Source organism: Scleropages formosus, chromosome 11 (assembly GCF_900964775.1).
Source record: "Scleropages formosus chromosome 11, fSclFor1.1, whole genome shotgun sequence".
NCBI lineage: Eukaryota > Metazoa > Chordata > Actinopteri > Osteoglossiformes > Osteoglossidae > Scleropages > Scleropages formosus.
The window spans coordinates 24,698,419-24,726,288 of record NC_041816.1 but is presented as its reverse complement, the minus strand read 5'-3'; the positions used below and the strand labels follow the sequence as shown (position 1 = coordinate 24,726,288).

At 48.0% G+C, this 27,870-nt stretch overlaps 1 protein-coding gene across 5 annotated transcripts; it reads right to left on the bottom strand.

Moving 5' to 3' along the window:
- Positions 1–738: 738 nt before the first annotated feature.
- Positions 739–27,870, bottom strand: rab3il1 (RAB3A interacting protein (rabin3)-like 1). 5 transcript variants are annotated; one of them, XR_003798000.1, is made up of 16 exons: positions 27,833–27,870; positions 26,508–26,860; positions 22,905–23,106; positions 22,641–22,736; positions 22,398–22,475; positions 20,929–21,168; positions 18,969–19,097; positions 18,202–18,314; positions 15,596–15,619; positions 14,926–15,025; positions 14,744–14,810; positions 14,425–14,620; positions 2,707–2,893; positions 2,416–2,525; positions 1,805–1,895; positions 739–1,164 (listed from the first exon to the last, which is right to left on the bottom strand). XR_003798000.1 is itself a non-coding variant. In XM_029256174.1 (12 exons), exons 2-12 carry the CDS (start codon positions 26,705–26,707, stop codon positions 14,535–14,537), a joined length of 1,359 nt encoding a protein of 452 aa, XP_029112007.1. In that variant the 5' UTR covers positions 26,708–26,860; positions 27,833–27,870; the 3' UTR covers positions 14,207–14,534. The 5 variants fall into 5 exon arrangements, 1 of the variants encoding a protein (XP_029112007.1); XR_003797998.1 differs by lacking the exons at positions 739–1,164; positions 1,805–1,895; positions 2,416–2,525; positions 2,707–2,893 and adding an exon at positions 13,481–13,662 and having other exon boundaries at positions 14,400–14,620; positions 22,881–23,106; XR_003797997.1 differs by lacking the exons at positions 739–1,164; positions 1,805–1,895; positions 2,416–2,525; positions 2,707–2,893 and adding an exon at positions 13,481–13,662 and having other exon boundaries at positions 14,405–14,620; positions 22,881–23,106.

Below are 27,870 nucleotides of genomic sequence, written 5' to 3'. Positions count from 1 at the left end.
CATTTAACCTGTCCTGGTCCGTATCCATACAAAGTTTTCTGGCTTTTTTTGTGCATGACACCCAACCCACTTCAGGCCCTACACATCAACCTTCCAGCAAAGGCCATGTAGCCTCTTATGATTGGCATACATCTCACCCTCCAACAGTTTAAGCGATGCTGCTCCACCAGTTCTACATTCTTTCTCTCATGAGTCTCTTCCACACATTCTTTCCAAGGGACTTTAGGCTCAGAAAAATCAGTGTAAAAAAAGTGAAAGCCATGCCATGTGCAAGAGAAGTGGAAGTTCACTGATGTACAGCAGTTGGACCTAGTGTACCATGAGCCGTTTCCTGTTGCTTTCCTGTCTTGTGTTTCCTTTGTTTCAACACGTTTGTGCAGTAGCAGTGCAAGAATGACTGCCAAGCCTCCTCCCTCCTATAAAACTCACAATTACTTGTTCTTGCCTTCGCTTGGTGAGTACCGTTCATTATAGTAAACTGCCTTATTTTAAATTGTGGTCAGCATTTTTTAACATAAAATTTATTACTGAATGTTACTCTACCGGATATAAGGAAAATACAATTAGTTTTGAAAACATACTGCCAAGAAAAATACCTATTACTGACAAAGTGTTTTATAATGAAATGTATTGTGCTAAAATTATGGGTTGAGTGTAACCACTGGAGGATGCTAGCATTCTGGGATAACACAACATTGTGCAATCTGCAGTTGTAGTTTCCCAAACTTTGAATAATCGCATACTCCTTTTTGGGCAAATGTAGTCTGGGGTAGTGACGGTACTTGTTTATCTATACTACAGTAAATGCAGTATTTATTTCTTAATATATTGTTATACATGGGTACCATATTAGAAATTTACACAAGTTGCTCAGAAATATTGCATTTGTTTATCATTTTTTAATTACTTGCAATCTCTAACCGGAATGTAAAGGACTGAACATGAAGAAAGCATCAAGGTTCTCTAAACAGGTGTCGGGTCTCTACCAAACAGTATCAGATGCTCGGAGGCTGATCATGCACTCGTGATGGGGTTCAGGGTTTGCCGGGGGGTCCATTGGGCCGGTTGCCATTTGGGTTCCTTCCATTGTGGCCTGGGCTTGGAGTGGAACCATTACGCACATGACCATGTCTACCGCCTTGCTGGACCAAGTTCTGGACTTGCCTAAGGGTGAAGAGGGGAAACATCAGAGCTGTTTCAGTACAGACCTTCACCATGTACACCTTGAAGGGATCCAGTCAAATGAGCAATGGCTGGTGCCCCAGGTAACTTGCTTAAGAAAACTGACCTTCCTGATGGTGGATTGCTGTTATGCCAGTTATGGATACACTAACACATAATAAAATTCCTAAACATGTTTTATGAATAAAATATTTCACCATTTTCAGTTTTTTTGGTTTGATAGGAACATGTGGATAGATGGATGTATAGATTCAATGGTACAGCTCCTGGTCTTTATCAGGTACAGTCTGCCTGTGCTAAATCGCTTAGTTAAAACTGGGGGTGGCTTATAGCATTATGGTTGAAGCATCTGCCTTTGGACCCAGAGGTTGCAGGTTTAGATCCCACCTCCAACTGTAGTAGGCTTTGAGCAAGGTACTCACCTTAACTTGCTCTAGCAAAGTTACTCAGTGGCATAAATGGCTAAATAGTGACAAGTTGCTTTGGGAAAAAATGTCATCTAAATGAATAAATGTAAAATTCCAAATTGCTCTTTTGAAATGAGCCTGATGGACACTTGAAATGGATTCAAAAGAGGCAGGGCAGCACTGTTACCATGGAGATGCAGTAAGAGCTGACTTACCTTACAACCCTAGGGTTCCCTCCACCTCCATGGCCCCTGTGGACAGCACCTTGGGCGGACCCGTCTACATTTTTCCCATGGTCCTCTCCATCTGATGAGGCACGCCACATGTGAAAAGCACATAAATTAATGACACGGGGTTTGGATAACCATCACACCTCATAGATTGCCGCAAGAGCCACATTATTATCTTCACTTCAGGGCTAAATCACATATTTGGCTCTTTGCTCTCATTTGTTTGCTGAGCAAACAGGGCTGATCTAATTATAGATTAAATAGTCATTTTCAGTCAAGAAACTGTATTAGAAATGCAGTCTCAAATTACATTAAGTAGGATGCCATTAGATGAGGTGCATTAAACTACATTTAGCTGATGCTTTTCTTTAAACGACTTATAATGTCAGTGAACCTACAATTGTTTACCTGTTTATACAGCTGGGTTATTTTACTGGAGCAATTTTAGGTTAAGTACCTTGCTCAAGGGTATTACAGCTAAAGGTAGGATTCAAACCTGCAACCTTTTGGTCCAAAGGTTCTAGCAGCTCTAACCACTACGCTACCTACCAGCTGTCACGGTAATAAAGCAAAGTGGAAATAAATATGATTCTCACGCTGATGGTCATTTCTAGGTGGATGAGCCTGGATTCCCAGAACCAGAACCAGAAGCAGTCCAGCCAGCAGCAGCTTCATGTCTTCGAGCTTCGAGAGTGACGGGGGGAGACTAGCAGAGGGGTTAAAAAAAAAATCATGAGCTCTTTATCAACTTAGCAATATTGACCCCCAAGAGTCAGGAAACCCGGATCTAATCAATGTGCCAGGCCTTATTCCCCTTGGCTTTAGATATTAGGTATTTCAAACACCCCCTTCAGTACATATGTTCCCTTCCCAGTATCAGTACTCACCAGATGGATGCAGGGTTTTTCTCCCAGATCACTGCAGTGGATGTGTCTGGAGTGAAAGCTGCACTTCTCTCTTATACCTGTGGTTTCGCCACATCGGGGAGTGGCCAGCTGAGGTTGACAATGGCCAGAACCTGGCCAACTGGAGCGCGCCAGGGTACGAACCTGTCCGGGTTTAGGTTGGACAGTCCTGCACGGCGCAACACCGGAGAGCCAGTCTCAGCGCTATCGATTACAAGGTGGAAACCTGGACATGGACAGCATACCCAGCCACCCAGATCATGTGCAGATCACACACACACCCAGATTGCACGCTTCATTTGCCATTAGGTATGTGGGCTTGTGCAGATGGTGAGGTGGGCAAAAGGAGGGAAGTGAAAATCCTATACAAAATAGGCAAAACGTTAGAGTTTGTTGTGCTATGTGTTTCATAATTCAAACGAGGAAATGGACGACTGGTAAGATCATAAGAATATGTATATTCGGCATTTTACTCTTTAATGGGGGTGGCACAGCGAGTAGCGCTGCTGTCTCACTGCACCTGGGTGGTGCGAGAGGATATAAGTTCGATCCCTGCTCAGTCTATGTGGAGTTTGCATGTTCTCTCTGTGCCTGAGTGGATTTTCTCTGGGTGCTCTGGTTTCCTCCCACAGTCCAAAGACATGCTGTTCAGGTTCCCTCACAGTGTGTGAGTGACAGAGAGAGAGAGAGTGTGTGTGTTCCACTGATGTATGGATGAGTGACCCAGTGTAAGTAGTGTATCTAGCAGTGTAAGTCACCACAGTGAATAAGATGTGTGAGCTGATAACCCTACATAGAGTTCATTGGAAGTCGCTTTGGACAAAAGTGTCTGACAGACATCATCTGAAACCGCTTGTCCAATATGGGGTCACGGGGAGCCAGAGCCTAATGCGGCAACACAACACGTAAGGCTGGAGGGGGAGGGGACACACCTAGGACGGGACACCAGTCCATCGCAAGGGACCCCAAGCGGGACATGAACCTCAGACCTACCGGAGAACAAGACCTGGTTGAACCCACTGTGTCTGATAAATAAATAAATGTAATATTGTGCATACAGTAAATTCCACAGTTTTATTTCTAACCTGAAACTTGAACTCGAGCTGCTCTTGAACCTCTTGCACACAATCACAATATCGCAGCAATAATTTGAAAGACGTCGTTAACATGAACAAAACGCAACGAAAACGCTCGACTGCGAAACCGAATCGCCAACGGGTTCCGCTTTCTGAAAAACTTTCCCGGACGCCATCCCATCTTAGCGATCGAAACAGGAATTCCACGTCATGGTTGTCGCCTCTCGAAGAAACACGTTCCGAGGTGCGTTTTGTTGTAAATAAAATGAACGCAGGGACGTTGTTAAACTACCCACGAAAGAACCTGGATCAGTAATTCAGACAGTTAATCTGATTTAGGACTGAACGGTGCAATAATTAGAATATATTATCTTTTAATGGTATTATTATGCAGTCAAACACCAGGCGCTGCAAATATGCTGATCATCGTGCCCCTCGTAACCAGAGCCTGTATATTAACTTCAATTAACACATTATTTGTAACACAATGGGGCCATTTAACGCGGTACAGCAGCGGTGGGCAACCGGCTCTTAAAAATGAGAGGCCAATTCCATTTAGCTGAACTGACTTATTCTTACAAATATTTCATAAGGTGTTTACATTTCTTCAAAGCAGCATATATGACAAGACCTTTGTTATTTTTATTTATCTATCTCAAAAATGTTCTTGTAGTTTTACTGCTGGGTCTGGGGTTCGAGTCCCGCTTGGGGTGCCTTGCGACGGACAAGCGGTTCAGACAATATGTGTGTGTGTGTTTTACTGCATCAGATCTTGTTCCGGTGCGTTTCCAGCAAAGACCGTGCGCTCAGAGTTCAACACTGGATGCGACTTCACCTGGGACAGGGACCATGAGCCTCGGTGTTGGAGTCGATCTTTTGCTTGCTCCGGGGGCATCGGTCGGGCCACGGTGATGGAAGACAAGAAAGATGACATTTACACATTCTAACGCATTACACACATTGGCTGAAACCGCTTGTCCCAAGCGGGGTTGCGGCGAATCGGAGCCTAACCCGGCAACACGGGGCGTGGTGGGATACCAGCATGGTGTGTAGCAGCTCTGGCCTCCTTGCATTACCTTCCACGAGCGCTAAGAGGCCCAGAGGGCTGGAAGGTAGAGGTGACCCCCGCTGGAGCCCCAAAACCCTGTACCAGGAGGCATGCAAGATCCACAGGGCCATCCGCTGTTACCATCACCATCACCTCCTCTCTCTCCACCTCTGGTCTTTTACAACAATTGTTACACTGTTTGTTTTGCGCAATGATTCTCACTATCTCAAGGAATTCGTCTTCTCCTTTATATTTCCTTGATCTCTCGTTTTGACTGCTGATTATTCACAGGAGCACACACACGCACACTGGCCGAAGCCGCTTGTCCCGAACGAGGTCGCAGGGAGCCGGAGCCTTAAGGCCGGAGGGGGAGGGGACACACCCAGGACGGGACGCCGGTCCATCACAAGGTACCCCAAGCGGGACTCGAACCCCAGACCCACCACATAGCAGAACCCGGCCAAACCCGCTGTGCCACCCTACCCCTCTCTAACACATTAATCAGGTGTAAATGAGCGTGCCTGTCTCTGTGTCTCCGGGGGATCGTGTCTCTCTCTCTCTCTCTCTGTCTGTCTCACTTCCTGTATCTCGATGAGCCACAATGTTCCCGCGTCTCAGTGTCTGCTGCCTGTCCCATTCCCTCCATTTGCAGCATCTAGCGTGCTTCTCGCTCTCCATCCTATTTTCCGTGCCTCAATGGGCCATTGTGCTCTCCCGATGACCTCCGGTCACCTTCCGGCACAGTTCAAGCAGACGGGGCCCCAGAATGGGCCGATGTTCCGGCTGGACACCACCGTTGAACTGATCTGGGACGTCAAGTTATTAGCGCTCAGCTACAACGTCATCAATAGCGGTAAATTGACTTAAAGTTCTTTTTCAATCTAGAATCCCCAGGAGGGGAGGTGTTGGGCAGCCATTGACACTTGGACCCCCAGAGGTTTTTCTTTTTATCCCTTGATTTTCGGTTGGGAGGTTTTTGCTCCTTTCCTCTGTGGCCAGTAGGCACACTTATACCTTTAATAATTAATGTAGTTATTGTAATAATCTAATATATAGCCAACTATCTATTTGTCTTATGCCTTTGTTCAGCACTCTGTGTCACTGTCTCTATTAAAAAAAAAAAAATTTTGAATTGAACTGAATTTCTGAGATGGTCCACAGAGATACACAACGGATGAGTCCAGCTTCACCAGTACTGGGATCGAGATAAAGAGTCAAACCTGGTGATTCCCTATGAGTTTGTGCTCTTTCTACCTTTTACCTATTTGTTGTTGTTAATGGCTGTCGAACCCATTTCGCCACATGTACGGTATCTCCAGAATGTTCTGTCCCCCGCTTGTGTCCTGAAGCCTGAAAGGGTTCCTTCGTTGCAGCTGTAACTGAGTCCATCCATGTGGTTTCTGGACATGCTGTTCTTATTGCGTTTACCTTCTTACCGCTACAGGATTACACGCCTTTACCTGTGCGGTTAATTACTGGATTGAAGTGAGAGCAGATCCCTTTGTCCACCTGCTTTGTCACCTGTGTGCTTACTTTCTGCACACCTGTACTCCAGGTAAACTAATACTTTCTTTAGGATGTCTAGTGAACTCGTGAGAATATAGATTATGCTTCGTTCGAAAAGGAGGTCCATTGTACTGGGGCTAATTGACGTAATATTAGAGAACACAAGAAGAAGGAAGAGGGATGTTGTGCTGCTTAGCTGATGCTTTTATGCTTTTATCCAAAACAAGTTTTTACTTATTGGCTCAGGTTTGTATCCTTAACCACCACACTGCCTGCAGCCCCACGACTGAACTAACTCTGCTGAGTACGTCCCATAATGGGACATGAACCCCAATGTCCGGTACGCAGAGTAATCAGCTAGAACTGTGCAACTATGTACTGAGCCCAGACCCTAGAGCACAGTAACTGTGTAACGGCCATAGATCACAAAAAACGTTACTATGTTAACAGCCCTAAAGGAGGAACTGTGCAAATACTGAACGGAGAGAACAGGGAGACTTTATCATTCGCTCTCCTTCGTGTCTTAAATCCTACCCGGTGATCCCTGGGGTGCCATCCAGAGATGCCGGAAACTTTTCTGCTCCACCTCCAGCTGCCCAACCATGGCCCTCTGTTACTGTGATCACATGAATGAAATGACTCACTGAAATCATGGATACCAGCATGGTGTGTAGCAGCTCTGGCCACCTTGCATTACCTTCCACGAGCGCTAAGAGGCCCAGAGGGCTGGAAGGTAGAGGTGACCCCCGCTGGAGTCCCAAAACCCTGTACCAGGAGGCATGCAAGATCCACGGGGCCATCCACTGTTACCATCACCATCACCTCCTCTCTCTCCACCTCTGGTCTTTTACAACAATTGTTACACTGTTTGTTTTGCGCAATGATTCTCACTATCTCAAGGAATTCGTCTTCTCCTTTATATTTCCTTGATCTCTCGTTTTGACTGCTGATTATTCACAGGAGCACACACACGCACACTGGCCGAAGCCGCTTGTCCCCGAGCGAGGTCGCGGAGAGCCGGAGCATGACCCGGCAAGACAGGGCGCAAGGTTGGAGGGGGAGGGGACACACCCAGGATGGGACACCAGTCCATTGCAAGGCACCCCAAGCAGGGCTTGAACCCCAGACCGACCAGAGAGTAGACCCTGGCCAAATATGCTACGTTACCATGCCCCCTACTTTACAGGAAATGGTGCACAGAAATTACAAGGTGAAGCGTTTGCCTGAAAAAAAAAAAATTTTGCAGAAGCTGAGAAAGAGGTGTGTTCTTCATGTCAACACGGGACCACTAGCTGCCACGGATTCTCGGAGCTATACCCTACCGCCAACTCCTCCCACTGCAGTTTACTGAGGAAGTTTCAGGGTAATTTCATCTTCATGAAAATTTAGTACGAAATATTGTAATTTGGCAGCAGAGTTTTTCTGCCACCTTGTGGACAAAATTAAACACTGCAGTTATTTTTCTAATTTACAAACTGCAGTAACTGATATTGTCCACGAGGTGGCAGAAAACACTGCTGTCTTCTTAATCACACACACACATTTTCGGAACCGCTTGTCCCAACAAACAGAAAATTCAGATCTCCATTAATTACATAATGCATCAGTTGATCTTAACCTCAGCATGTGAACAATGGTTTTGACTAATGACTAATGCACTAAATATTGCCTACTGTTTTAATTCACAAACAACCTGAAGGTGCTTCATTGGCACAAATGTCATGTATAGAAACGCTGGAGGTTTTCCAGCCAGTGCACAGGTTTAAAGTGAGCACAGTACAGTGCATAGCATCAAAATTCCAGTGAAGGCCCAGTGATAGGAATAAACCCCCCCCCCCCCCCCAGTGTGCAGGCTTTAATGAGTTTAATTGATTAGCTCGCTTGGGTGCATGGGCAGAAAGGAAGTCTGTACCAGGGATTAGGGACCCCTACTCCACTAAACCGGCTGCCGCGGCTCTAAGCCCACTTACCAGGAGCGGCCGACTCTGATCCTTCGCTACAGCAGGATATGCGGGCTTTTTGTTTTCTATTGAGCTAATTATGCGAATTCCAAATCACCCTGCTTGGTGTTTCAGTGTCAACAAGGTCTTATTTAAAATGAATTTTCTACTACCCGCTGGATTTGTGAGCCGGACTTTCTTTGAATAAACTCTACACCCTGCTGATTAAAAGTGTGGTAACCCCTTGTGTCCCTTAGTTTTACCATGAAATGGTTATTTAATGAGAATCAGTTTCTCATGTGACATAATAGGTGTGTGATGATCAATTCCATGTTGCATTAGAGGAGAAACGTATCAGTTAAATGAATTAAATGAAGAAAATGAATGACTTTATGACTATAGAATAGAATAGAATATAGAGAAATGAGTAGCCAGTTAAATGAATAAATGTGAGAGTAAATAAACATAATAAAGCAGAGTAAACAGAGGAACTCCTGTGGAGTAGAAAAAAACACATAAGTAGCGCTGGTGCAAAAATAAGTGAAGCCCAGGTTACACTAGGTAAAGCAAGTAGGTAAGCAGAGTCAGGTGTGTAAATCATAGTCCTTTACTCATCTTCTAGATTTATTTTAAAATTTATTTAGATTTTTTCTTCATTTTAATATTTTATATAAAGACCATCTCCATGGGCTTCACATACTTTCAAGCCCCGCCGTATATTGTTTACACCTGGAGTTGTGTTAAAATTAATTTCGACCTCTAAACGAATTCAGGGAATTTCATCAATAAACACGAAGCATCCTGCGAGCTCCTCAGCGTGTGGTTCGCGCTCCCAAAATTCGGGTTCATAAAGGCACAACAAGAGCAGCTGAAGTTACTAAGTCACAGCGGATGCCTGGTAGTGCAGTGATTTCATCTGCTTCCTTTACGCTCAAAGGTCGCAGGTTTGAATCCCCCAACTGTGTAAATGGGTTAATAACTATAGGTACCTTAACATTGTAATTTGTGTTGGAAAAAAGCATTAAATACGTTTTTTTTTTTTTTTTTTTGAAAAAAAAATTGACTCCCATAATTCTGAGTCCTATATCAGCTTGAGGTGATCAGTTCATTTCCAATCAGTCGCCGTTATGGATGGGGAAGCTGTGCGCTGGGTTGCAACGTGAGCCAATCGGAACTTTCTAGAACGCAGCGGACGCTGCTGAAAACACCAGGTGCGTCGGCCTGTTGGAAGGTGTACCGCGTTTTTAACATGAGGATAGAAACAGCTCGGTCCTCACCATTGCTACTGCCCCCACTTACATGTATTTTTACATTAAGGAGACTGTGATTTATCCTGCACAGACTCCGGGGATCATGGAAAGGTACTTGACAGTGCAGAAATTTCCATCTACGTGTTCACGCTCACTTTTCATCAGTATGTTTGACTGGATATCAGTATTATGATGGAACACAATGTATGCAATTGTAACATATAGTGCGATCCAAAAGTGCTTATAAACTGCCCTGTGGCCTGAGATGACCTGTGGCTCACTGGACACTGGAGGTGAAGCCTTGAGAGAGCTGATAATGTTTCACCCCCCCATCGCAGTAAAGTAGCCATGGACTGGTTCACGCGCAGCTGGGTAATATTTACGAGGAGATGGGGAGCAACCAAAGAGATGAAACTAACTTCCGATTTCTGATCGTTTACCATTTATTCTTACTACATATCCTTCGAAATTCTAGTAGCTTCCACTTAATTTTTTTTTTATTGTATAAAAACATTTTTTTTTTAATAATTTTGTTGTGAACATGCATGTTCTTCACCACCCAGCTGAACATCCTACTGCATTTCCATTTGTACTCTTGGCTGATGATTTTCCTCAAAAGAAACTTCCAAGTATCACAAGCTTACAATTATTCACCCATTTATATAGCTGGGTAATTTCACGGTAAGTACCTTGCTCAAGGGTACTAGAGGCAGAGATCGAACCTATGACCCCGAGATCCAAAGGCAGCAGCTCGAACCACAACGTTACCAGCTGTCCCCATATCCTGATTTATTTCCTATTGGCAACTGGCCTGGAAATACAGATGTGGTCTATTTAAAAAAACAGGAAAAAACAAAAAGCCCACGTTACCGTGATGATCATGAAGGAACAATAATTATTATTTTCAGCTGAGGCTCAATAATCGATGTAATTGAATAAGGCTAAATTCCCATAACTAAGTTACCTTGTTTACCCAGGGGGAAAAGAGGAATTCCAGGAAAAAAGAAAAAAAAAAAAACCACTCAGTAATAAGTAATGTTCTGGAAGGAGGTGTTTACGTTTCACTGACTCGGCTATTAAAAGTTAACGGAACTCAAACCTTTACGTTTGGAAATGATCGCCAGGCCCCTGCAGGGGGTCACTAACCGTCTTGCCACCGTGCGTCACGTCGATCAACGTGCCAAAAGCCCCCGACATGGGCAGCCAGCCAAGCACGCAGCATGGACAGGTTCGAACCCAAAGGTCACAGGTTCAAATCCCACCTCAGCTGGAGTACTTTTGAGCAAAGTACTTACTCCAAATTGCTCCAGTAAAATTAGCCAGCTGTATAAATGGGTAAATAACTAAGTATTATAATATTATAAGTCGCTTTGGAGAGAAGTGTCAGAGAAATGTAAATGCGGTACCAGGCTACATGAACACACACCCACCCGACACACAGCTGGAGGACACCAGTCTGCAAAGTGTCAGACACTCGCACGTTTCCTGCTCATCTGTATGTCTCTGCACACTGGCACCCGGGTACGGTACACCTTCAGGTGTCCTCGTCTCCGCGTCTCTCGCATCCAGGATGGTCCGAGGCGTCACACGTCACGATGCGGCCGGTTGCTACGGTGACCACATTGCGACGGCCTCGCTCACACGGTCACGATACAGTCACGCGCTACAGAAGGTAGGCAGCGATTGGCTGGAAATAACCAATTATTTGTCTCAATTGACTGTTATATATATGTGCTGCACACATCTGGAGCTTGAACATCAGTACATCTGTGGTCTCGTCCATCGCCGACTGCCCACAATGTTACCGATCTTCAGTTTCCAGCTCTACAAAGGGTTCTCCGGGTCTTTAAAGAATATGTTGGAAACGGAACGGTGAAAAACCATGACCGGTGCCATGTGGTCCAACAAATCCTCCTTCCCTCCCGTTGCCAGTTCCAGTCCCAGATCCCTAGAATCACGTCTTACATTGACATTAATTTCCCCGACACTCTTCTCCCAAGTGACTTAGTGTTAAGCTACTTAAAATTATTTACCCGTTTATACAACTGGGTCATTTTACTGGAGAAATTTTAGGGTAAAGTACCTTACTCAAGGGGAGCGCGCTGGTGCGGCAGGTCTGGGGTTCGAGTCCTGCTGGGGGTGCCTTGCGATGGACTGGCGTCCCATCCTCCTCCAGCCTTGCACCCTGCGTTTCCGGGTTGGGCTCCGCAACCCCACCTTAGACCAAGGGCTTCAGACGATGTGTGCGTATGTGTATGTACCTAGTTCAAGGGTACTACAGCTGGTGGTAAGACTTGAACCTGTGACCTTTGGCTCCAACCAAAACACCTGCAGCTCTTTATTGTATAAGACTTGCCATTTTTTGGCTGGAACTTCATACATGCAGTGCATTAGAGCATCAACGTGACCACCCGGGGGGGCAGGGTCATGTCCCCTCACTGTTAGCGATGCCCTTTAATACACACACGGTCTGAAACCACTTGTCCCAAGCAGGGTTGCCGTGAACCAGAGCCTGGTCCAGAAACACTGGACTGGGCTGGAAGGGGAGAGCAGGACCCAGCCAGGCCTGCTGCACCACCATCCTTTAGTACAATGAAGACATTTACTCATTTTACTATTATTTATCCATTTTTACAGCTGGGTAATTTCACTGGAGCAACTTAGGGTAAGTACCTTGTGCAAGGATACTGCAGCTGGGATTCAAACCAACAACCTTTGGGTCCAATGGCAGCAGCTCTAACCACTACGCTACCGCTTTGCTTCTCGGCTCCTCGTACCCGGTAGACGCCAGTCCGCTCCAGTCCGACTCGCTCGCGAGCAAAACGCTCAACTTCAACGTGTTCGACGCATTCCTCTTACCTACATAGAGCTTCCTGTGCTTCATACTTGACGTAGTTGATGTTTCAGTCACTTTCCAGGATTTTTCCCCCCAACTTGGCAACATCAGCAGCTGGACGTCCGAGGGCCCCGAACCAACAACCACGCGTGTATTTGCTGTGATTTGCAGAGGCACCGACGGCTATCGCCGTAAGGACCCACTCTTTTAGTGAGAACTATAGCAACTGGGGGGGGGGGGGGTGCGGTGGCACAGTGGGCTGCTCTCCGGTGGGTCTGGGGTTCGAGTCCTGCTTGGGGTGCCTTGCGACGGACTGGCGTCCCGTCCTGGGTGTGTCCCCTCCCCCTCCGGCCTTACGCCCTGTGTTACCGGGTTGGCTCCAGTTCCCCGCGACCCCGTATGGGACAAGCGGTTCTGGAAGTGTGTGTGTGTGTGTGTGTGTGTGTGGCAACTGGTCACCGAGCAGGCATTAAATACAGACACTAGTCCCGCAGAACTATTTTCTTTGACATTCTGACACTTGTTGGTGTTATTCCTGGTGCAGGAATCTCACCCCTCATTTACCGCACCAGTCCTTTCCATTTACCATTAATGTACCGTTGCCATACAAACCCTTATTGTGTTCAGTTACATCATTTCCTGATTAATGTCACTAATCAATCACCATTCAGGTCCTCACTTGCTCTATATATATAAGGTATATATATCCACACATATATATTTACATACATACACATATATACTGTACGTAAATGTGTGTATATAGGTATACTATATTAACTGAGCAACAGGGGGTGCAGGGGTGTGGCGGTGCAGTGGGTTGGACCGGGTCCTGCTCTCCGGTGGGTTTGGGGTTCAAATCCCACTTGGGGTGCCTTGTAATGAACTGGTGTCCCGTCCTGGGTGTGTCCCCTCCACCCTTACGCCCTGTGCTTCCAGGTTGGGCTCCATGACCCCTGTATAGGACAAACAGTTCTCTCTGTGTGTGTGTGTGTGTGTATATATATATATAAACATATTTACATATGTACTCTATGTAAATGTGCATCTATGTATTTGTCTCAAATCACAACTCAAAACTGCAGTTCTAGCAAAAGTGCTTCGCTTTCCATCCGTTTTTAATTCCTTTGTTTACACATCGCACTCCTTTCCTTTATGGAATTATTATTTCCCCAAAGAAATTCCAGACGCTCCGGAGAACTTCGACGCTGCGGGTCGCGCGATGGTTTCGGCGTAAATCACCCACCCGCCGCTGAGGTATTGTTCTCGTTCCTCTACCCACCTGTTTATATTTCAGAGAGAACAAAGCGTCATGTCATATGAATACCGCGGTATTTTGCATGGCAGCGCGTGCGGCTTAAACGCGAGCGCTACGCTCTGGCGACGGGCAACGAGATGCTGTAGCAGAGTCGATATTGCGTACCTCGCCCCTAAGGTACTTTGGCCAGTTTCTACTCAAGAACTTAAAAAAAAAAAAAAAAATCCTCGTACAGCAAAGATCAGCGGGAAAAAAATAATCGCGGCGCACAAGTTCAAACGTCACATTCGAACCTTCGTAACTGCTGCTGCTCGGCAACAGGAGTCATAGGATATATAGAGAAACGAAAGGAACTTTCTAGCAACAGCTTCGGAACATAACCTAAAAAAAACTAACTAAAAATATATATAGATGGTTAATGGCAATCGCGTTTGGAGTGTGGCATTTAGGCCATTTTCAGAAGAGTGTGTCTGAGCGTGCACAAACACACACACACACACACACTGGATCTATGGGCTTCGAACACACTGACGAAGGGCTCCCAGCAGAGACCCCCCCCCCCCCCCCCCCCATTACCCCCGTGTCCCTGTACTGAGGTCCCTCCCCTTCACAGGTGTGGAGCAATTCCTACACCTGTCATACAAAACCCTTCTATCGTGTCGTAAGTGAGGTCTTTTGGAGTGCGGCAAAGCCCCCCCCCCCGCCGTTTACCCCGTTTTCCCAACCGACGTACGGTGCGCGACGACCAGCCAAGTCTTTACCCAACCTGTCGAACGCCGAACGCACGAGCGAATCGGTCGACTCCCATCTTCCCGACATTGGTCCGTGCTCTCCGGCCCTTTTCAACCGCCGGCGCGCCCCCGCCCCCCCGTGTCCCGCAGCACGACCGCCGTCCTCTAGTCCTCGTCGGCGGGGTAGAAGCCCAGCCTGGCCACGGCCATCTCTCTCCGCAGGCGCATCAGCTCCCAGAAGGTCTGCTCGGCTGGGGGGAGGAAAGAGCCGATCAGGGATCGGGGTGCTTGCCGGCAGGCGACCCCGCCCGGCCGACGCCGAGAGCACGTGCCGGAGACCGAAAGGGCGCTCCGCCGCCCACGACGAGCCTCACCTTCTTGCCTGATGAGTCCCTGCTGGATGTAGCGAACGTAGGTGAAGAAGTTACACGCGGCCGCGATCTACGGAGGACGACAAGCACGAGAGGAGAGTGGGATTTGACCCAAGCGCGTTCAACGCAGGAGGAGGAAAAGGTGGGCGAGGCACAGAGACGGGGGTCGGGGGGGGGGCGGTTACCCGCGTGCGGCTCGAGGGGGAGACGTAGTAGTAGTTTCCTTTGTCGCCCAGTTTGATTCGATGCCGACAGGGGAGGGAGATGCCGCTCAGCGCGCACTTCCTGGGGCGGGGAGACAAAAGCCGACTTAGAGCCCGAACGCGGCGCCGGCGAAGCGACGGGAAGGTGTCAGCGTGCAGGAAGGCGTCAGCGTGCAGGAAGGCGTCAGCGTGCAGGAAGCAGCACGAGTCAAAAGATAATCCAAGGGACTGTCGTGAGAGTCGAGTCGGGGGAGGGGCACCCACACACCCTCGTCCTCGAGGCTCCGACACATTGGAGGGCGAAGCTTTTCTCCAAAGCGACTTACGATGTTAATATACTTACTGTTATTTACCACCTGTTTACACAGCTGGGTAACGTACCTGGAGTAACGTAGGGTAGGTACCTTACTCAAGGGTACGACAGCTGGGGGTGGGATCTGAACCTGCAACCTTTGGGTGCAAAGGCAGCAGCTCTAATCATTATGCTACCAGCTGCCCAGGCAGCGCGACTAAAGTCCTCCGAGTCGTACCGCGGTATTGAGCCACAGTCACAGCATGCGGACTGCGTACGGAGGGGTGTCGGGGGGGGGGGTTAAATAAGGACAGGTCTGATTTGTTTGCAATTAAGAGACTGATCGCCAAGATCACTTACGTGTCGACCGTCGCCCTCCAGCCGCTGCCGCAGTTCAAATTAAGATATCGAGAGAAATCAGAAATTAAATCACTCGAAAAGTAAAAGGATGGAGCAGTGAAATTGCGTCGTTCAAACGTTAAAGAGAATCAATAAAATGACACACATTGACACACATGGCCTCCAAATTATTGGCACCCTTGATAAAGTGGAACAATAAATAAATGAATAAATAAATAAACAAAATGAACAATGCAAATAAATAAAAAATTTGGATCTACTGTATTGCTGGAAAATAAGATGAAAAACATGAAATTGAATTCGGACTGTACTTCTGACTCCTAAAGATCCCTTTTGAACTTCCTGTTTCCAGATGTGGGTAAAAAATAATTTTTTAAAAATTTCAGGTATTATCTAAAAAAAAGCTGTCAGCCACAATCCTGGGGAAAAGTAAAGAAGAGACCATTCAAGAGCCAAACACCTACCGATGTCCAAATGCCGGAATTTTCCAAACGCCACCGAACCTTTGAGCAGAACCAGGTGTTTCGTGTGCGCAAAGGGGTCCACGCACAGAAAATGTACGACAGCGAAACGTAAATGTCAATGTTTGATGACCCCTTCTTATATCTCTTTAAAAAAGGCAAAAGTACCGGACTCCTAGCAAACACACACACACACACACACACACAGTGGCTGAAAGCGCTTGTCCCACGTGGGGTTGCGGCAAACCGGAGTCTAACCCGGCAACACAGGGCGCAAGGCCGGAGGGGGAGGGGACGCACCCAGGACGGGACGCCAGTCCGTCACGAGGCACCCCAAGCGGGACTCGAACCCCAAACCCACCGGAGAGCAGGACCCAGCCAAACCCGCTGCGCCACCGCACCCCCCTCCTAGCAAACACCCGTGTGGTTTTCTCCGAAAGGGAGCTACACCCAGCTGTACCTCTTACCTTCGCACGTCTCTTGTACATGTGTTACAGGTGATGCTCCGTTATTTGCTTTATTGGTAACTGTGTGAACCGGCTCTGGAACGGTCTTCAGATGGGGGTTATAAAACAAACGATAAATCGTATTGTATGTTGCGGAGCTGCTCTACTGTTCTAGGGCCCTTGTGACACTCAGTAACAACACATTTACATTTATTTATTTATCTATCAGACACTTTTCTCCAAAGCGAGTTTCAATGAACTCTATGTAGTGTTATCAGCCCACACACCTTATTCACCGCGATGACTTACACTGCTAGATACACTACTTACATTGGGTCACTCATCCGTACATCAGTGGAATACACACACACTGTCTCTATCACTCACACAGTATGGGGGAACCTGAAGAGCATGTCTTTGGAGTGTGGGAGGAAACCAGAGCACCCAGCAGAAACCCACACAGACACGGCAAGAACATACAAACTTCACACAGACTGAGCGGGGACCGAACTTATATCCTCTCGCACCACCCAGGTGCTGTGAGACAGTCCACGAGGTATCATCATAAAGGCCCGACTGAAAATGTGTGAACCCTATAGGGACGGTCGTTATCCTTGTACAAAATATTTACAATAAATAAATAATAAAATCTACTAAAATGGGTAAATGACCGATTTACATCCCTGATCCTACTTGGTTTAATCAATGGAACTAGAGCTTCACTTATTTTTACACCTGCACTACTACACACACGATTTCCTCGAACCCACCATATGAACAGTGCGGTCCTAAGGTATGCGTGGACCTCCAGACATCCAGCATCTCAAGAGGTTCCGGCCAAGAACCCACCCGAATTATTCTCCGACCTTCTTAAAAATGAGAGGAAAAGCCTTTGCGCTGTTATGGGTGAGAGAGGAGGTCACACCACATGGAGGGAAATACCGTGGTAAAGTTGCGGTAACGCCAATTTGGATATAATGCGACCGGCTCCTGTGCTCCGGCCGTCCGGAGAGGATACCGACCTACGTGGAAAGGAAGTAAAGTGTAACAACGGAGGCTCACGTTCAGCTCTTGACCACTGGTTTGTTCAAACGATGTGTTAGTATTATATTTACCGTGGTGTTTTATTATGTTTGCCATGTGCAAGTTTTCTTTACGACAATCTGTGTATTTCACACACACACACACACACACACACAATGTCGTTGTAGACGGATTAGTACAAGGCCGAAAGGGGAGGGGACACACCCCGGACGGGACGCCAGTCCATCGCAAGGCACCCCGAGCAGGACTCGAACCTCAAACCCGACCTCCCCATCTAACGAATAAAATTAATTTTTTTCCCCTTTTTTACACAGCAACTACAAGGCTGACTGAAAAAAAAGAGACTTTTTCAATAATTTTACTCTATTGAATTTTTTTGGATCCCACTTACCACGGTCATGGCAGGGTATTACTCTACTAGGACCGCTTCTTGAAAAAAGTCTATCTGGATGAAGGCCTGAGGTTTCCTGGATTTTTTTTTCCCTTCTTGATGCCACAGAGCTGCACCGTTTCGTTTATAATGTTATTTTTTTATGGGTGCCAATAATTTGAGGCCACTCTATGTATTGTCCCCCCTTGAACGGGACACGTTTTGTCACCTATTGGCGCGTCTGCATGGTGCAGCACCGCGGTACGGAAGGGTCGCGCGACTCACTTGGGTCCGCTTCGCTCCGCGGCCGAACTTCTTGCCGCGGCAAACGCGGTCGAGGCCACCGGCTCGATAGTCAGGGTGTTGTTCTCCACAGCCAGCTGGACTGACTGGGACAACTGGAAGCGGGGGGGGGGGGTAAAAAGAGAAATTTAGAAAAATCAGCTTAACTTAAATGTGGGAAAGCTATAAGGACCTAAATAAATTTTAAAAGTAAATAAATAATAATAAAAAAATAAATTGATTAATTAATTAAATAAATAGATAAATGAACGGACGAACAAACAAACATTTTTTTAAAGCAACTACATGGACCAAAAATATTTTTTAAAGAAATCAATATAAAAAGTAAGTAAATAAATTAAATTAAATAAAGAAATAAATAAATTTTTGTTATTTCTTATTAAATTTTCTGGCTTGCAATGTTTCTCCCTTCTGGTTGGAACTGATTTTTGTTCAAATCAATAAAACTGATTTTTATCAGAAAGTTCTTTATTCCAAGAGAGGAAAAAAGAAAAAAAAAAAAAAACCTCTAAAAACAGGGCGGGAACATGGACTTGTAACCTGAAGCTTAAAAAGTACAAGTTGAATGTACAAACAATAAATCTAAAACAGTAACTAAATCAAAACAGTTCACTGGACACTTCCGCGCAATCGGGTGCTGCGATGAAGAGACCCAGGTCCTACAAATAACAGGGATAGAGCATATAATTTAAACATTCGACACGTCTCTCACACACACACACACACACACACACACACGGAGCGCAGACCTCGGAGCAGGTGAAGGAAAGGCAGGGCTCGACGTCCTCCCTGTAGACGCGGCTCAGGAAGGCCGACGTGCGGTCCAGGCTCGGCTCCTCCCTCCAAGCCAAGAACTCCGCGTAGAGAAGCGAGTCCAGCTAAAGGGACACGGGAACGGCGTTAACGAAACGCCCCGACGCTGCCAACCGCACGCGTTTAAAAGCGCGTTCGGACGCCACCGCCGAGAGCTTCCCGTCTTCGGGATTCGGAAGCTTCCTGTCCTTCGGGAAGGAAGGGACCCCCGGTCACCGTCACGGGGACGGGACGGAGAGAAGAGGCCACGAGGAAGCGTCTCGTGGGAATTTCAAACACTGACTCTAAACAAGGTCTTCGTTGTGAGATGGGATGGCCTGAGTTAGCGGCGCACACACGCACCCACACACACAACGCGTTTCTCTCGGATCATTTTAACGGAATTAGGCAAAAGGCACAGACTTCCAAAAAAACGCTGAGGCTCATCAGGATTCATGAATCATTTCATTCTTCCGGATTTAATTCCTGGCGAATTTATCGCACTTTTTTTTTCCCCCCCTCCAAAATATAATCTGAAGGCACTTGACCAAACGAACCAAGGAAAACTTCTCCTTCCTCTCAAATCGAACGTAAAACTTCAGCAGTCATGTACAAAATCCCAAACTAATTAATCATTAAATAATTATTCGGTAACGTTACGCAAAAAAAAGAACGCAATTCTCCTCGCACCTCGACAATAAGGGCGCAGATCCGTAGCGAGTGACAAATTATTTCGCCGTAATTAAACAGTACCCTGAAACAGAATGCTGTGTACTTCATCATCAGCTCAACCAAACCAGGTAAATCACAGCATCTCACTCACTATAATGACAGCAATGTGGGAACTCGGAGATACAAGATGAGCTCACCCCCCCCCCCGCCCCTCCCAGTACCGCATCACGAACGTGTTTACCTGGCGACAGCGAGCCTCCTGCTGACACACTGTTCCCAGATTTGAGTGACAGAGCAGCTCCACGGCGACAGGCGGAAAGGTAGCGGAGAACGAGCTGCTGGCGGAGGAACGGAGAGAGACGAAGAGGAACGGAAGGGGAACGAAGCCCAGAAAGAGAACCGGTGAGTCTGAAGGAGGGAAAGCGAAAGAAATTGGAGCGAAATTTTCGGGAGGAGTTAGTTAAGCCAGAGGACCGGAGGCCGAGCTCCTTCTTTCAAGAGTAACATTGTGCGGATTTGACGGCAAGCGTCGCTGCAAGTCAGCAGGGGGCGAAGCGGTCGGCGCTGCCGCCGTTGGACCCGACGGAGCGGATCCCTCGATCAAGGTTCGAACCCCACATCAAGGTTCTTACTTGAAATTTACATTTATTCAGGTAGCTGACGCTTTTCTCCAAAGCGTTACGATTAGTTCAAGTTTACTCGTTCTTCTAAAGCGTCAGCTGTAGCCACAGCATCTTGCAGCCGTTGGAAGATTCCAGAACATTCTAGAAAGTAGAAAAACATTCTACAAAGCATCAGATCCTAAAAGGTACTGGAATATTCGTTGCTCGGAACCCAGTGCCAGAATGGACCAAAATTTGCTAATTTCAGCAATGTGGAACACCGTTCTAAAAAGTAACACCTAGTATGAATTAACGCTAAATGTATGATTAATCTAACAAAACTGAATGGAAAATTTAAATAAAAAAAAAAAACATAAAACTTTTGTTACATAACTTACATTTTTTCCCCCCAGTTTGTGCTGTCATTGCGGAATTTCACTGAGCTTCTCTACGAAGCGACTTACAATTATTTACCCATTTATAGAGCCGGGTCATTTTACTGCAACAAATTAGGGTAAGCACCTTGCTCAAAGGTACCACGGCCGGGGGTGGGATTCGAACCGCCGACCATCGGGCGCAAAGGCAGCAACTCTAACCACTATGCTACCAGCTGTCCCCGGGAGGGACGGAGGGGCCGCCTCACCTCCCGGCCCTCCTTGTCCGCAGGCCGGGCGGGAACGGGACAGGGGTCCGAGTCGCCGACGCCGACGACCGAGGCGCCGCTGGCACTTTTGTTGCGGATGTGACCCAGGCCCGTGCGCGCACTCCCTCCCCGGGAGCCTGGGGACTGGAGCTGGGGGTGCAGCTGGCGGTTGGGGGAGGAGGGCGTCGAGGTCAGAACGAGCGTCTTCAGAGCCTCCACCTCGGCCTGGAGCACATCGATCTGGGGGGGGGGGAGGGGGCAGAGCGAAAGAGTAAGGAGCGAGACCGTGGACCGCAGAGTCGAGACCAACCGAGGAACGATACAAAAGTCTTCCCCCGACTTACGGAGGCGATTCGCTCCCAAAAAACCCTTCGTAAAATTAAATCTCAAATGGAAGATTAAATCGCCACGAAGTTTCGACGGGGAAAATTTTAACGCATTCCTGACCCCAAAACCGACATTATACTATAACATCACAGGTGGTCCCCGATTTACGACGGTTCGACTTCCGATTTTTTCGACTTTACGATGGCGAGCTGGCGATAGATATTCAGTAGAAACTGTGCTTCGAATTTTGAATTTTGATTCTTTTCCTGGGCAAGCGATACTGAGCAGCGACAACGATCCGCATTTCCCAGCGTGTCACGCAGAGGTGCGTATTAGGTGTATTAAATGCGTTTTCGACTTCCGATACTTTCGACTTCCGACGGATTTCGCGGAACGTAACCCCTTCGTCGGTCGGAGACCACCTGCAGTTATAACACGACATAAGACTGCTCCCCTTCGTTAATTACTCCATAAAACCATCACGGTAACTGCGCTCTTCCTGGGCTTTGGAACCGTCCGCTTGCAAACGAAACGCACGTCCATACGATACTCAGCCTTTAATACGAAAACACGGACCGGCAAAGCGGGGCAAAAAAAACGAAAGCGACGTAAATGGAGCAACCTTCACGGAACACGCCGGCACCGCCCGGACGAGCCCGAACGGGACCGCGCTTGCCGAGATCGCGAGAGGCGGAACTTGCCGACGAGGGCGAACGGACGTTGAGAACGGAACGCGACGCGAGCCAAACTAACCGCGGAGACCCCCGTTGGAGGCTCGACCGAAGCGGGCGGAATCCAAATTCGGGGCTCGGAAGCCAAAGCCGGGATAACGAACGAAACGCCAGGTAAAGCTGAACTCACGTGACCCGAAGGTGCGAACCTCGGGCTTTGACTCTAGCGCGCGAGACTCGGCCGGAAGATCCGATCGAGTTCACAGGAGATCAGCTACAGAATCGGATTCCTTGAACGTCCCACGCCGGATAACTGCATTCGTACAAACTCGGTACTGCTCATCCTCGCGAGCCCCACTACTTGTGCGATAAATGTCAATTTGTCCCTGCTGGACTGACAGAGGAAGGGAAAAGAGTGGAGGAGAATTTTAAATTAAATTTAAAAAAAATAAATCAATAAAAAATACGGACCTTGCCCTGAGCCTCCTTCAGCTGCTTCTCGGCTGCCGCCTGCTTGACGTTGGCCTCGTGCACCATCTTATGGGCCTCCTGGAGGAAGCACACACGCACACACCTTCAGCCCCTTCCGCGACCCATCCGCGCCTCGGTCAACGGCATCGGGACGAAGGCGACGGAACGAGCCGGTGCGGTTAAAGTGCAACCGGAGCGCGGCCGCAGCATCGCGAGAGCGTAGCGCGTGACGACTTCTCCAACCTCGAAGAGGCTGGCGGTTAGCTCCTCCAGCTCCTGCTCCAGCTGATCCCGAATCCGAGCCAGACGTTCGCACTCCTTGTCCTTCAGCTGCAGCTCCTACGGAGAGAAGCGGCGCCCGGCGTGAGGGCCCCTCGAAAACCGAGCGACCGAAACGAAGCCGACGCCGACGGAGCGTTTGTCGGCAGAATGTACCGGGAGCGCGGCCCGAAATGTGACACCGAGCGACCGCCGTCCGGTCACCGTGTAGCAGAAGGAGGCGAATACCCTCTGGGCGGAATCCAGCTGTTCCCTCAAGATCTCGGAGCCCTTCTCCTTGATCTCCAGCGAGGAGCTGCGCAGGCGAGAGAAACTGTAATGCTCTCTGGCATCCGCACCTCTCTCGTCGAGCGCCATCGGTCCGGCCCGGCCGGGACCCGCGCCGCTCGGCCCCGGCTCAGCATCCGTATCCGGCTCCAGGTCGATCAGCCTGGGAGGGCAGGTGGCGGGGGACACATTTTTGCTACTCGATGACACGCAACAGCTACCGAAGGCACATCTCATCTAGACAACCTTAACCTTGGTCTAATTTTCAGTGCAGTCAAGTTGCGGATCCTGTATGGATTCCAGACTGACATCAAACAGGAAAATCGCACCCATTACATTTATTTATTTGACACTTTTCTCCAAAGTGACTTCCAATGAACTCTGTGTAGCATTATCAGCCCACACACCTTATTCACTGTGGTGACTTACACTGGTAGATACACTACTTACACTGGGTCACTCATCCATACATCAGTGGAACACACACTCTCTCTGTCACTCACACAGTATGGGGGGGACCTGAACAGCATGTCTTTGGAGTGTGGGAGGAAACCAGAGCACCCAGAGGGGACCCACGCAGACAAGGGGAGAACATGCGAACTCCATACGGACTGAGCAGGGTCGAACCCACGTCTTCTTGCACCACCCAGGTGCTGTGAGACAGCAGCGCTACTCATGTGATGTACATTGGTTCGAACGGTTGAAAGTAGCAAATTAAGTGTATTCTAGAATCACGCATCTGCACCCAAAATCTCTCCTCCCGTTGATGTAATGAACTCATATTTTCTATGACATGTACACTGCTTTGGAGAAAAGGATCTGCTAACCGAATAAACGTAAATGTAAGTGTATAACCCTAACCTTTAACCTCTGATCATAAAGGTCCAAGGTTCAAATCCCTACTCCTGCTGTAGAACCCTTGATCGAGCCAAAGTATTTAACCTGAATTCCTCCAGAAAATAAGTAGCTTAATATATAACACTAACATTGTAAGACACCTTGGACAAAGCTACATAATGTTAAGTTAATTAAAAAGTTACCAACAAGTACAGTACGTTTTCAGGGGGAAATGCCAGACTGCCCACTTCACACTGGACTGGTACACACACGTCGTGCGGTGGGCTGTACAGTGTACACTGTGTGTTAGTGCGTGTGAAGTGTGTGGACCATCTCTGCCGTGGGGACGGATCCCTGCAAGCATAGCCCCCCACCACTACCACGATACCCAAATTCACCCTGAAAACCCAGCGTAACCTGTAAAATTCCACACAATTTCAATATATAATAGGGTGAGTGGGGGGGGGGTCAACACACACACACACACACACACACACACACACGTCTGAACCGCTTGCCCCACGGGGTCGTGGGGAGCCGGAGCCTAACCCGGCAACACAGGGCGTAAGGCTGGAGCCCGGGGGAGGGGACATGCCCAGGACGGGACGGGATGCCGGTCCGTCGCAGGGCACCCCAAGCGGGATTCGAACCCCAGACCTACCGGAGAGCAGGACCCGGTCCAACGGACCAACCCACTGCGCCCCGGGGGTCAAGACAATAATTAAAATCCAAGACTGACTGACCTGACAATAAACTAAACTCTTTCGGCAGCGTCTTGCGTTTTTTTGAAATTATTTGCCGTACAGGACTCAGGAGGAGACTCTTCCTCCAGCGAGGAGGAGCCGAGGCTGAAAATCCGGTCGAGCGGCTCCCGACAGCGGCGCGTCCCGCCCTTCCCGCGTCGGCGCCCCTCGGAGCGGCAGCGCGCTGCGCATCGGCGGCACCGCGCGCTCCACCGCGCGCTTCCAGCAGCTGCGACGTAACACGGGGTCCAAAACCCTCCGACAGGGTTCGATGGTTCCAATCAACGTACGGCTAAAAGCGGCGGTCCGCTACGCGCACATGATGTCGGAAAGGCGCGTCGCTCCGCGGGATCCGTCCAACACGCGACACACTCCCAAAAGACATCCGTCAAAGCGGTCCGCCGGTCACGTGACAGAACATCCCAAACATTCCGCCGTCCCGTTTGGGAAACACGTGACCGCACGTCCACGCCTTGTTCCCGCGGGCGTCGAAGGGCGTGGCCTGGGGCGTGGTCGGGGGCGTGGCTTCGCCGCGCTCGCGAAAACAGCTCTTTTTCCCGCCTCCTCAGCTGCAGCGCAGCGAACTTCTTTAGATTTTCCAGAGCGGACCCGTTGATGCGGCCTTGACTGCGGCTATACCTGTTTTTTTTTTTCGTCCTTTTTGCTTTTGTTTTTCCCTCCCCATGAGCCCATTGTGGTGAACGAGTGACTAAAGTGTGACTAGGTGTGACTAGGTGTGACTGAGCGCGCGCTGACGTGGGACACAGCGAGTCGAGTCTGTCACACACAGCAGGGAGTGTCGCTGCTGTCACTGTGTCCAAATCTCAAAAAATCATCATATTCTGTAACCTCAGAAATCTCTACGGTTTTGTCTTTGTTTTTTTTTTGTTTAAATAATTCGCATTTTGGAAGAAATGCTGTAACGCACTTCATTTCTGGCGGGAAAAATAAATCCAAAAACCTTCCAAAGTCCCTTTTAAAACGAATAAGTTACTTATTCTCTAATTCACAGCTAAAGACTACATTCCCTGAACGGAGCAGCACTTGAACCGGACAAAAACGTTGAAACGTTTTAAAGCAAAACCGACTTTTGATTTGTTTAAACGGAGCTATTATTTTCTCTTCTTTTCTGTGCTTAAAACATGACATGTTGACCAGTACTTGTCGTAACAGGTCGGTGAAAACCAGGTAAAGGGGTGGTAAATACATTCTGCTGCTAATACATTGGTTAGAGCAGCTCTCTTAGGACCTGAAGGTTGTAGGTTCAAGTCTCGCATCTAGCTGTAGCACCCTTGAGCAAGGTACTTACCCTAGACTGCTTATGTAAAAATTACCCAGCTGCATAAATGGATAAATAGCGATGTCACTTTGGAGAAAAGCATTGGCTAAATTAATAAATATTAATATATACACAGAGCGGGGCACCAATATGCCGGGTGCCCCAATCTGTGTATATATTACTAAGTGTATATATGACTAAGTCTCCATTGATGGTATTTCTAGGCTCTTCCAAGCAAACAGGTTGTTTTTTTGCGGAAGACAAAAACCTCCGGAAAACACAACAGATGTTCCAACTCTGCGAAGAATATCTGCTCGGATAAAGCAGGGTGGAGCTCTTGAGTATTTAGAAGACATTCAGAACTGGTTTTGGACGTGGATGCCATTGTGTTACTAAGTATAAGAGACTTTGCACAAGTGTATCAGTGACCGGTTACTCTTTGGACCTTTCGGACGTTCCTCCGTACCCTGACGTCATCTTCTAACGTTGATGGTGTATCCTCTAGGGCTCGCAGCGGTTGCTCGCCAACCCTAACCCTAGGGCTCTCCACTAACCCTAACCCTAATCGCATACTACATAACTCAGAGATGCATTGCTGATGGAGAACAACGTGACCTTCGCTGATTTCGCTCACAGAGAACCAGGTTATGGGACCACGATGTTCTCAGTCAACAGTTCCACAGCGCCCGTCGCTCCTGTCCTTACCTTCCCACCACACAGCCCTCTTCTTCAGCTTTCGCCGCTTGATGCTCGGAAGCATCCAGCTGGCCGAAGAAGGTAGGGGAGGAGTACACCGCTATGCCTGAGCTTCCGGTCATCACAACCTCGTACCCAGGGCCAGATGAAAGAGGGGGCTTGAGGGAGGGGGAGAGCTGCACGCAGTGGATCCCCTCAAAGGCATCCATCTCAGGCACAGAGTTTCCAACTTGACAGCGAGCTTCAGCCAAGGCCTTGGTGCAAAGTCACCCCCCCCCCACAGTATCTCTCCAGCGCACCCACACACACCCCCCAGGGCTCCACACCAGGCACACGCTGCCACTGCTATCCTTGCCAATGACCTACAAATGAAAAAAAAAATTCCGATATAGCGATCGCAACGTGTATATCTGTGCATTTATTAGTGTTTGTGACTATAATAAAGGACCACAATGGGTTTTTAACATAAGTGCTGTTATTTTCTCTCCTTCCCCATCGTCTGTACAGCTGCAGGAATAAACAGGGTAGACATCACCGTGCAGAGGCCTGAAACAGGGTGACTAGTAACCAAGAGCTTGTGCGAAATTCTTCATGAATTTGTCCAGTTTCAAAACGTTACAGCAGAGTACCATTGGAGGATTAATAAATGCTTATTGAAATACTTTTTTACTGCAATGATATTTCAGTGCTGCCTTGTTCTAATTCCTGTCATTTTCTCAAGGATTGATAACATTAATAAGCTGTTCTATCTAAAAGGGTGAACAAAAATCAAACATCACATAAATTTGTCTCTGCGGTGGTGTGTGTGTGTGTGTGTGTGTGTGTGTGTGTGTGTGTGTGTGTGTGTGTGTGTGTGTGTGTGTGTGGGGGGGGGGGAAGACGTGTGTAAACCCGACATTTATATTTGACTATATTGAAATGCAGGTGTTTTAACAATTCGGTATGAAACAACCAGGATTTTTTATTTTTTTAACGAGTAAATAAGTACAGAAACAACATTAAACTGCCCTCCTTCACCGAACGCACACGTTGTTGGAAATGTAACACCGACAATCGCTCTTGCATTCGGCCGAGCGAGAAACGAAAGCGCGACGAACATAAAAGCCTCGCGCAGCCCGACGCATAAAACGTGTCTCGCGCTCGCCACGGTTACATCACATGTATTAAAACCCCTCCTCTCCATTAACGTTGGACTTAAAAACATTAAACTTTCATACGTAGAAACACTAACGTAAAAGGTGACCGCGCCTGTGATTTAAATATATATAATATATACAGAGAGAGAGAGACCCCCCGCGGTGTAGTAGTCGCGCGCGGGACGGGCCGGAACTCACCGCACTCGGGTCCGCTTCGCAAAACTGTGCTCCTGAAG

What these genes read in the sequence shown, in the direction of transcription:
- rab3il1 (XM_029256174.1), bottom strand. Translation starts at nt 26,707, where the DNA reads ATGGATGCCTTTGAGGGGATCCACTGCGTGCAGCTCTCCCCCTCCCTC. An exon ending in TCGCCTCCTTCTGCTACACG is followed by an intron (nt 22,737 to 22,880) that starts GTGACCGGACGG and finishes TTCTCTCCGTAG; the next exon opens with GAGCTGCAGCTGAAGGACAA. An exon ending in TGAAGGAGGCTCAGGGCAAG is followed by an intron (nt 21,169 to 22,397) that starts GTCCGTATTTTT and finishes CCCCCCCCCCAG; the next exon opens with ATCGATGTGCTCCAGGCCGA.